At 41.0% G+C, this 11,324-nt stretch overlaps 1 protein-coding gene across 1 annotated transcript in view; it reads left to right on the top strand.

Annotated features, from left to right (window-relative positions):
- LOC103457262 (aryl hydrocarbon receptor-like) overlaps positions 1 to 11,324 on the top strand; it is a 23,617-nt gene continuing 12,293 nt past the window's right edge. The window contains exons 1-5 of the mRNA XM_008397274.2: positions 1 to 436; positions 1,413 to 1,600; positions 5,612 to 5,727; positions 6,880 to 6,969; positions 9,669 to 9,792. Of these exons, the coding sequence (XP_008395496.1) occupies positions 384 to 436; positions 1,413 to 1,600; positions 5,612 to 5,727; positions 6,880 to 6,969; positions 9,669 to 9,792 (571 nt within the window). The 5' untranslated portion in view covers positions 1 to 383. The remainder of the gene's footprint in view (positions 437 to 1,412; positions 1,601 to 5,611; positions 5,728 to 6,879; positions 6,970 to 9,668; positions 9,793 to 11,324) is intronic.

Here is an 11,324-nt window from a genome sequence, read left to right as displayed (position 1 = left end):
CTCTCCGGCCGCAGAGCAGCAGAGATCCTGGAGGAGGAGGGAGAGGAGGAAGAATCGCAGATGGAGGCAGGAGCCTGAACTCCACCGGGATGAGTTCACCCGGTTCCGGGATGCTTTAAGGCGCCGTCTGGATCTGACGCACACCAACAAAACTGCGCCAGAAACCTTCCTGACTGCGCGCAAACGGAGAGAACCACCTGCGCTCCGGTGGGACTCCCGGTTTTGTGCAGTAATCGCCGCCGCAGTCGGACTTTTGGCGCTGTTTCTGACGGTACTGGTGCGGAATGAGTGAAACCAGCGCAGTGGAAACTGAGAAACGTCGCTGCAGCGCCGGCGGATTGTTTGGGACGGATCCCGCTTCACCGACTCTGAACTGATCCTGAATGAACGCAAACATGTACGCTGGAAGGAAGCGCAGAAAACCGGCGCAAAGAGGGTGAGTTCTAAAAGTGCGCACATGAAGGAAGGCTGTCGCTAATTGTGGAGATGTAAAACATATTAGTTACACTTTAAGTCGTCCCCGTTTAGCAGCGGCAGACAGTTTGTAAACATGGGATTATCGCTCTGTAATGGATTTATGGAGCCGCACAGCGCCCCCTGTGGGCTGCAGTGGAAGCGCCACTCCGGTCAGACAGTTAATTATCTCGTCATTAATTATCAGATTATCCAGGAGCGGATCTAGAGATATTAGAGCCCCGGGGCGCAGGAGGCCCCACAGCGTTACTGTGACTCTTTCTGCTGTACGTTCTGATTATTTAGTGATCGCTGCTCCAAAAATTAAGATTTTTTATCTGGATGTGTGTATTTATTACCTCTTTTTGTATTTATTTGTGTTATTATGGTTTTGTAAATATTTTTCCTCTTTAGATATGACAATTGTGAGATTTCTTCAATCATTTATGTGATTATTTTCTAGATTCTTTTGCCATATTACCATTTTGTGGTTTTTTTTCTAACTAAATATATCTGTTCTTTATTTAAACCTGTTTGTCATTTTGTGAATGCTCTGTCATTATATAATATGTTTTTGTCTCTTCTTGATATTTTGCTGTTTTTTGTTGTTGTTTGGATTCATTTTTGTCTAATCTTTTTGTCCATTTGCTGATTAGTTTTTTGCTTCTTGTGGATCATTTTTCTTTTGTAATATTTTTGATTTTTGTTCCTCATTTTGCAGCATAATGACCTCTGACCATAATATCAGAGGTCTTTTCTATTTTTAAATCACAGATCATTTTATAGCTTTCTCTCTTTTTTTTTTACTGACGCATCCATGCCCCTTTACTCTGAAATCCCAAAATAAACTCCAGTCCAGCAACATTCATCAGAAGTCACCACATATTTTGACCTTCATGCAAAATGGTTGGTGTGCAGGATTTCGTTTTTTCCTGATGCTGGTATTTCCTGACCTCCAGAGTTAAACCCGTTCCCACTGAGGGAACCAAAACCAACCCATCCAAGCGGCACCGCGACCGGCTGAACTCAGAACTGGACCGACTGGCCAGCCTTCTGCCCTTCCCAGAGGAGGTCATCTCCAGCCTGGACAAGCTGTCCATCCTGAGGCTCAGCGTCAGCTACCTGCGCACCAAGAGCTTCTTCTCAGGTGAGGAACATGCAGAGACACACTTGAGCGAAGCTGGTCGAGACGAGACAGAGGCTCGGGTTTCAGAAACGGGCCGCCTTGGTTCTGGTCAGTGATAATGAATCGAGTCTCCAGCTGCTTACTTCTGTTTTTAGCTACCTTAGCTTAGATTTGGCTCCACTGTGAGTCTTAAAGTGTTGATATTAAAAATTCATCCAACATGAGCTAAAAGAACAGTCGGTTCTACGCACACACACACACACATACATGCACACATTGGAGGCTGATTTTTGATAAGTTTATTGCAATAAACAATAATTTTTTGAAACCTTTTCCAAATAATATAATTTTAATGTTGTCAAAGATCAATAAACTCTAATCAATTCTAATAAACATTTAACAATGAAACTAGGAGGCACTTTAAATATCCAAAATAAGCAACAAAAACAACAAATAGAATTAAGTGAATTCCTCTTTTCTTTTTATTAAAGAAAAGAAAAAAACAATAAATCATTAAAAGGGAAATTATTGAGCTTGTTTAAATTTATCATGTGATTAACTGATTTATTAATTATTGCGACACACACCTGCAGGATAAAACTAGTTTTAATTTTTTTATATCTATACGTTGATTAACTTTCTAAGCCTGAAAATTAATATAAATTTTTTAAGAAAATGTTTTATTGTCTCAAACCAAACATGTTCTGTGGCCGACAATTCTTCATTGACCACAGAATTAGACAGCAGCTGCGTTTCCATTACAAATGTGTGCAAAACATTGTCAATGTTCAGCTAAAATGAAACCCCCCCACAATTTTGCAATAAGAAATGCAACTAAAATCACATGAATAAGTTTGTTCTCGTAATAAATCATTAAAACACGCTGCACCATGATATTGCAGCTACTTCCTGTTTTCTTCTTGCACCAGTGGCAACTTCTGGTTGTTGATCATGTGACTTGTGACACAAAAAAGTCTTTTCAGTGTAGTTTTACTAAATAAACCAAAACCAAAAGTTCCTCATTTAAGCAGCAAAATGAGTGTTTCAATAAGCAAATTTATGTTTGAAATGTCAAATTGTAAACTCTGCTGTAAACTTTGTAAGAGGCTTTAGGTCAATCTAAAAAGGTTAAACCTTTTAGATTAATCACATGAGTTAAAGTCTTAGCGTTGACAGACCTAGTTAAATGTTTTCAGGTAGAAAATTCTTCCAAAAACCACCAGATCTTCCAGCGTTCTCAACCAGAACGGCTCTTCATGTGGGGAACATTTTAATAGAGGGTTTATATTGAACACACATCCAGCCCTCCATGTCAGAATTAGGTCAGAGCCTCCATCTCCATCTAAGTGGCTGAACTCTGCTTGACCTCCTTCCATCCAGACAGCAGAGAAAACCACCAGGACTTTGCCTCTTCTCGCCCGTGGCCAGGAGCCGACCCCGTCCTGAAGGCTGAGCCGGGCAGTAATGTAGGTCTGGGGAGACGGACCCATTACTGCGGGCGCTGAGGAGATGAAAGAACAGAAACACGGGGGGATAATCCACTCAGGGGAGGCTTATGGGCCTTTAAAGGGAGGGGGGCACGGCGTGAACAAAGTACAGTCCGCTCTCCGCCGGCATCCTGCAGGAAAACTGCAGTGTAGAGACAAGAACCTGGGAAGATCAGAGGAGTTTTCTCAAGAGGTCACAGTCAGAAAGTTAGAGAATCTGTTATGTAAAATTCATATTTTGTACATTTTTGTACTTCATTTTGGGTTTCTGCTGCTTCTAAAATCAGTCTGAGCTCTTAAAAACAGCCACCCAGCTGTTTTTAGGCAATCAGTTCATGTTTTTTGGTGACTGGAAAATGAGCTGTTTCAAAACCCTCCTGATTGTTGAGTCACATTCCTTGGAAACTGTGACGTTACCTAGCAACCCCATCCAAACCCAGCCTGTTACCTAGCAACCCCAACATCTTTATTTATCTGGTTTTAGTGCTGTATGCTCTGTACAATTGCTGCTGGATAAGACAAGTGTTTTGTTGCCGACTAACCATCCAGGAACCACCTGCTGCATTCTCATTAGTTGTCCAGGAGACTCTACTAATGCTTTTCAAAGATGTACGGTTGTATAATTGTGCTTTTGTTGCCAGTCATTTTTACTTGTGAGTGTGAACGTTGAATTGGGGGTGATGAGAAGAACCTTTGGATGAATCGACACTAACACTGTTTTCACACCTGATAATCTGGTAGACTGTTAGATTTGGGACCAAAACTACAACACATGTTCCATTTCCAGCTGCTGTGGTTCTGTTTCTCTCTGTACATTAAACCAACCAAACCCTCTGAACAACCTGTTCACCTCCTCACCAGAAACGTACTTATGAGTTTTAACTAAATGTTGTTTGTCCTGTATGTGTGAGTCCTGTATGAGCAACATCACATTAAATGTCAAAAATCAGGGAGACAGAAACAGCGAGCCGTTTTAGTTGCTCTTTTCTGAATAATTCATTCCGGTCTGCAGCGCCATTAGAGTGTAGCGTAGCATGGGGGTTATTCAGGTTATGGTGTGTGTCATCGTCCCCTCAAAACAGCTGCTGATGAACTGTCGCTCAGATTAGGTTCAGCTGCAGAAAGCAGATCTCTGTTCTGTCCATCCGTGACGTTCTGTCTTCACCAGGCTGGTGTGTTTCTGCTCGCCGCCGTCTGTTGTGACGTTTTTAACGGATGTTTTCATGCTCGTCGCTCTCCGTTGTGCCAACACACGTCCCCTCCCATTCGCCATCGCCCGCCTCAGGCGGTTTTTCTTCCCCCGTTTCCGTTCCTGACGTCAGGCGACTAAAAAGCCGTTCTGCCTCCTCCAGCTCTGAATTATTGACAGTCCAGATGAAATGCTGCTATCGTAGCAAGACTGAGCCGCATCCATGGTGATGTTTTCTGTTGGAAATAAAAAGATCAGCTTCAAAGGTTTTAACCTCTGTGGTGAATCTGGATCAGGTTCAGGAGAAGGCTTGACCCCTGACCTCTGGATTCTCAAAGACTTCCCCTTCTATTAATGTCTGAACCTGCTGCTTCAGAAGGCATACTGAGTGTATTAAAGGTCAAAGGGGACAAATTAGCCACTTCAGTTGTTTTAAAACATGCCATCTTCTCTGAATATTCAGCTTTACCTTTCACTTCCAATTAGGCATTAAAAACAATAAAAAGTTAAAGATTTTACTGTCTTATGATTAGATATTGGAGTCAAGAAACCTTAATAGAACAAAACCTGAACATTTGTATGTAACACTTTGCTTAATTCAAAACCAAATATGATTTTTGTTTATTTGTTTGTTTCTATTTCTGAACCAATGACGCAAAAACCTGTGAAAAAGTCGCTGAACAGAACTTCCTTCTTCACCAAATGTAATAAAAATCAAAATTTAGAACAAAAAAAATGAGAAAATTACCAGCAGATGATATTTTTATTCTTTAAAGTTGTCAATTTTTATTACTTGCTGTATTGATCACATATTTTATATACATAAGTTGACAGTGAATTAAGAAATACTGCCATATGCAGGTAGGAGTTAGAATCACAATAATTAAACGTTTTTGACCATTTTTGCAGAAAATTATCAATAAACTGGAGAAATTTCCACAATTTCAGAACAGCAAAACACCGGATGAACTGGATAGTGACATATACCTCTGGGAAACAAAATCCTGTAGCTTTCAACACGGTAACTTGGTGGTGGCAGCATCATACTGCGGGCCAGTCTATCAGGAAGCATATAAGATGCTAAAGTATTTAGGGTCATGGAGGAATATGGCTGCTCAGGTGAAACAAGAAGGATCTGATGGAAGGGAACCAGAAGATGTTGGTTTACTTTGATTATTGTGTGAAACATGAGGCTGTGGATGGAAGCAGCTGAAAGTCTTATTTTTCTACAAGCTCCTTGAAGAACTCATGGTATAATTTTAGTTATTTACTTGGTGAGTTTTAATTATAGATTCCTAAAACCCCAAAGGATCCTTTGGTGCAGTGTCTCTAACTCGTTCCTGTCTCCTCCCACAGAGGCGTTGAAGCACCAACCTCCCAATGGCATCAGCAAGAACAGCGATGGAGACGGCGGCGGCATGACGCCGGGAGCCGCAGAGGGCGGCATATCAGAGGGCGAGCTTCTGCTTCAGGTGGGTTCCTCTGTTACCCTCAGGGTCTCAACAGCATGTTGGTGAAGCTTTGCTGCTTGTTTTGGGTCTGATGGAGGAGCAGCGGCTCTGCACAGAAGGGCAGGAACACAAATTTTTGTTTGTATTTTGTTTTTTTATAATGCCCTCCTGAGTGAAACCAGTGGCGGCCATCTTGCTTTACAGCTGCATCTATTTATTTGGACTTTGAATTCAGCTCAACTCTGTCGCAAAATGTGAGGGCCAGGATAAGATTTTATGTTTTACAAAAAGTCTTAATGTTACAAGAAATCTTCCCAAGAAGAAAAAGCGGAAAAATCGGGAAAATGGAAATATTTTTTTGGTTTGTTTTTATTGTTTTGCTGTCACATTGGATCAGAACTGGAGAAGTTTTATTTTTTCCATTGCTACAAATTGTACAAATTTTCACTTGAATTTGACTAAAGCCAGAAGCCAGGTGTGAATTTTATTATAAAAGAATATAAATCAGATTTCTGACCCTCTTCGCTCCAACCTGTGAATTATTCAGCAGCCTGAGTCTGATGCTCAAACCAAGAGTTGGAAAAAAAGATGGAAATGAGAAGCGGGGGGAATGTGTCGGATCGGATGAGGAGCTGGTTCTGCTGATGGTTGTAAACATGATCTTCATCAGTGAGACGGATGTGGATTCAGTGTCATCACCTCCTCACTGAACCCTGAGGCTCCTTGAAGATGGCGATGGAGGTGTTAGTCATCCATCGGTGACCTCCTCCTCCTGCTCCTGACCTGACCTCCGCTCCGATGCTTCCTCCTCCCTGTCAGCCTGGGGTTGAAGTCTCATCTCCTCTGTTGCAGTTTCCTTTGTCTTTTATCCTGTTTTATCCGCTGCTGGCCCATTTCTTCTCTCTTATCTGAAGGCTTTTTTTTATCCAACTGGAGTCTGATTTGAGTCAAAAAAGCTCAGGGTGAAACAGAGGTTGCAAACAGATTACGCTTATGCCTTTTCCATCCAATGAAAACAAAACATTGGAGTAAGCTGATCTAAAGATGGGATTATTCCACATCCAGAGTACCAGATTCATGTTTCCCTTCATGTGTTTCACCTAATTTGGACTCTGACACCGCGCTGAACAGAATCACGGCATGATGAAGGAGCAGATGCTGTTCTCTCTGCAGGCTCTGAACGGCTTCGTGTTGGTGGTCACGTCTGAAGGAAACATCTTCTTCTGCTCTCACACCATCCAGGATTACCTCGGCTTCCATCAGGTATTCACCCATCACACCTAGACTCTGGTAGTCAAACCGCTAATATTGTTTTTTTTTTTTTTTTGTCTGAAAAGTCGCCGAATATAGCAACAAAGTTTCTAAAATGGCAACAGTTGGACGACTGTTGTTGATCACAGTTGTGCAGATGTGACCTGACAGTGATTGATTATCTGACCTCTGTAGAAGAAGATAACATTGGTTTCACATCTGAGTATCAGTTGATCACTGATCTCCCAAAATGAAGGAAATCTGGGCCAATTTATCAGCTGGGTGATATAATGATGCACTCTTTATTCAAGAACAAATGGACAGAATCTCAAAATACTCCAAATACTCCTAAAAACTGCCTGTTTTAGTAGTTTAATATGCATTTACAGTAGTTCAACCGCAGAACTATTTTTATCTCCACTYTTGGGGGTTCAGCCAATCAGCATCAAGGAAAACGAATGGCACTCTGGGATTGGCTGATTCTCAAATTGGTCAGCCAATAATGTGTGAAGAAGCATTGTGTGTTGGTGTTTCATCATCACAAGCTGTTTTCTTGGGAATATTTTAGATATGTGATATGGAAAATGTACAAAAATAAACATTTTCCAAAAATAATTTAGAGCTAAGTCTGAATACTGAAACGCTGATCTGTGGGTGTGGCAGTGATTTATTTCCATATGTTTCACAAGGCAGTGTCATATTATCTTAGCCATGATGCTCAATGGCTGGACACCTTGTTGTTTTTTCATCCAAAAACTTGTTCTATTATAAAGAACAAGTTTTTTATAATAGAAAAACTTGTTCTTGGACTTGCACTCGTAAAGTTAAGAACTGTTAAGGATGGAATTGGTTGCATCATGCTGCGGGGGTATTTTGCTGCAAGAGGGACTGGTGCACTTATCTCAGTAGGTGGCAGCATGAAGATCATTATGTATAAATATTAAAGCAAAATCTCAAGATTTTAGCCAAGAAAATTGGGTTCTGGGACGTTGAGGGTCTTCTAATGTTCCTCAGCCTGACATTATATTAGTTGCAACATGGTTTACAGTCTGAGGTGTTTTTTTAGTGGCCTTTCTGGTTTAGCAGATCTGTCAAGTGGAACTGGCCAAAATCCAGGCGGACTAAGATGAACAGGAAGAAAGCCCAAAACATTTGACCTAAGTAGACATTAAAGGTAATTCTCCCAAATACTAAGAAGTTCATAAATTCCTGATTTGATAAAAGTCTCTTCAGTCTGATGCTATGGTTCTGTGTCTTTTTATACAGTGTGTGTAAATCTTTGGTTTTAAATCCACAGTAGTGAATGTATGTCCCTGAGTGGGCAGAGGAGCAGACCAAACGCACATATGGGCCATAAGGTGTAATCCAGTTAGCGTCACAACAAAGCGCTGCTTCCTTCAGCCTAATCTTATTTCAGACAACATGCTTACAAATTTAACCTGGATCCGCCGGCCCGTCTCACACCATCACAACCAGCGCCAGCATCTAACCCTGGACTGGAAGCTGTGGTTTATGTTCACACTCTGGATAGGAGCGTACAGTCGGGTCGTACGTTTAGCATCAGGTGTGATCATCACCTTTCACCTCTGGTTTTTCACCCGCCCGCCTGAGACCCGTCTCCCCCTGTTGACCAAACTACCCCAACCTGATGCAGGACGAACCCAGACTAATGAGAGTGAGCACTGTTCTGACTGGAGCTTAAAGTTAGTTATTGGATCATGTGCTGAAGGCTTGTCAGACACTTTATCTGCTTTAACAGTGTAGATTAATATAATGGGATCATCTTAGGTAAAGAATGCATCCATTCTTTACCTCAGACTTGGAGAAATTATACTAAACCATTTAGTCTTTCTTCAGATGGAAGAATAACAAGAACTCAGTTCATCTCATTGGGTTCTTTGTGCTGATCTGAGTGAACCGGACACCAATCCAGGGTCCAGATATGGCCAACAGGAATGTTTAAGAAGCATTTCACACAACACTTCTGTCTGTCAGAATTCCTTCTGTTGACCTGGCCGTGACTCCTCCCCACCGGGAGGGTTGGTCCGCTCACGTCCAAAGCTGGGTCATGCTGGTTCTGGACGGTCCCAGCAGGTTTCTGGTTTCGGTTCAGCCATCTGAACTAAATAATAAGCGACACTTGATTTCTTTTGGCTTCACTTCAAGGCTGTCGGACTCCAACGCTCTCCTGTCTTGAAATGTCTGGTGGAGCATATAGGAGTTAGAATGTGGAGTTCATCTCAACACCTTGTGTTTCTGGAAGACCAGCAGAGGGATTATTAAAGGGCAACAGAAGAAAATGTTTAGGGTTGAAGAAGTAAGATTCTTAATGAAAACATCTGCGAAGAGTCAAACAGAAAACCAATCCTCTGTCTCTAGACAGAGGTTTGGTAGAGATCTGAACTGGTCTGGTATAGATACTTGTTGTTCTTTTTCCCTAGCAGCTGATTTAAAGTACAGTTAAAGGATGTGGACAAAGTTGTTGCTGATTGTACATTTAAAAGCCTCGCTATGAAACCACCAACTATTATGAGCCCAAATTAGACACTAACCGATCAGAACTCAATTGAAAGATGTTGAAGAACCTTCAGTAGGCTACCTTTAATTTAAGGGTTTCAGTGAATATATGTAGATATTTGAACCTCCTCAGAACTATTTTAGTGTAAATCTGGAGATCTGTTGTCCTGAAGGCTGTGTTGTTTTCCCGTCAGACTGATGTGATGCACCAGAGTGTGTTTGAGCTGATCCACACTGAAGACCAGCAGGAGTTCAAGAGGAACTTGCACTGGGCCCTGAACCCCCCGGTCAGCCTGGAGCCCCCCACTGATCCAGCAGGTCTGTTTCCCCACTCACAGGGGCGGATCTAGAAAGATATTTATGGRGTGGCAAGAGGGTGGCAGGGATTTTTTCAGGGGTGGCAGCATATGCCAGTATGTGTATATATACACATACTATACATATATATATATATATAGAACATCTCACTCTCACGTTTAGCTTACACAGACCTAATATTGGACTTAATTTACTTGATTTACTTGTTGCAAAATGTTTTAACTTGCATTCATGTACCACTGAGGATTAAATATAATTTCTTAATATAGTATAGTTAATTATTTTTATGTCTTTCATACTCCTACTAATTGACATGTATTACTGGATTGGACAGCGCCTATTAGTCGCTATGTGATTCATTGAGTTATGTCCTGAAAACCATTTTATCCCAATGCAGGACGAGCAGAAATCTGTCACAAAAATATTCGTAGCGCCATCATTCGTTATCAGATATATCTATTAAATACAACTTAAAAGAAAGAGGAGAAAACTGATATTTGATAAATTGTCTGTGATACAAATCTATAAACAATTTTGTTTCTGTTAGTTCTGTCAAGATGCAAGAAGGATCAAATTTATCTTACACTGGTCAGTCGTTTTATTTTAAATATGCTGCAGGAGTCGTAGTTTGATGATTAGTTCAGTTTTTGTTGCTTGTTTAACTTTTAGGAATTGCAGCGGCTGCAGACAGAGCGCCACAATAAAGGTACAATAAAGCTGATAAACATGTGAAGAACCAAACACCACTTCTATTCTCCTTTTTCTCGCTCTGTGTGTCGGCTTTACACGACCCATTTCAATGGCAACTGACAGACAACAGCTCAACAAGCAGATAGAGCAGAGATTACCGATCAGGGGAATCAACACCAAAAAACAAACATTTCCCACACAAAAAAGAAGCAAAAACACCAAAACAGAACATCCAGTCTGTTGCATTATGCTGTCAGACTTAATGTCTATATTGTGATTATTAATAAGATTTCGCCTGAGCACAGCAGCGGTTGATTAGCTGATTTAATAAACAGCTGCTCTACTGATTACTTGGTGGCGGGTTGTTTAGTGCTAACGGAACCAAAACACACCGAACTGCGCAGCACATGCTAAGGTTATCAAAGTCAATAGAAGGTTAGCAACAGTTAGGCTAGCATAACTGACCCACTGCTCACTTGTTCAATGTTTTCTTTAACCTTCCTATGGTGTTAGGGTCCCTACGGACCCGTTTTGAGTTTTAGCATGCATAAAAGTACTTCATACATTTGTTTTTTGTGTTGAAACTTTTTGACTTTGTCAGGGACTTCCATTTAAACAAAGTAAAATAATTATTTTTTTTTTACTAAATTATAAAGTGCTCTGGTGAAAAAAATGACTTTTGTGGTGTTCGGGTCATTTGTGACCCGGTTAAAATTTTCGATTATAAAACAATAAAAAAATGCCAAAAATTAAATCATAAACACACAATCAACCAACAGCCTCTTCCTCCAACCACTTGAAGTTCATTTAGGGGCTTTTCTCTTAGCCTTTTTGCAAGAACA

This window comes from Poecilia reticulata, linkage group LG2 (assembly GCF_000633615.1).
Source record: "Poecilia reticulata strain Guanapo linkage group LG2, Guppy_female_1.0+MT, whole genome shotgun sequence".
NCBI classification, from domain to species: Eukaryota; Metazoa; Chordata; class Actinopteri; order Cyprinodontiformes; family Poeciliidae; genus Poecilia; species Poecilia reticulata.
The sequence above is the reverse complement of the archived record's forward strand: the minus strand, read 5'-3'. Positions and strand labels throughout refer to the sequence as shown.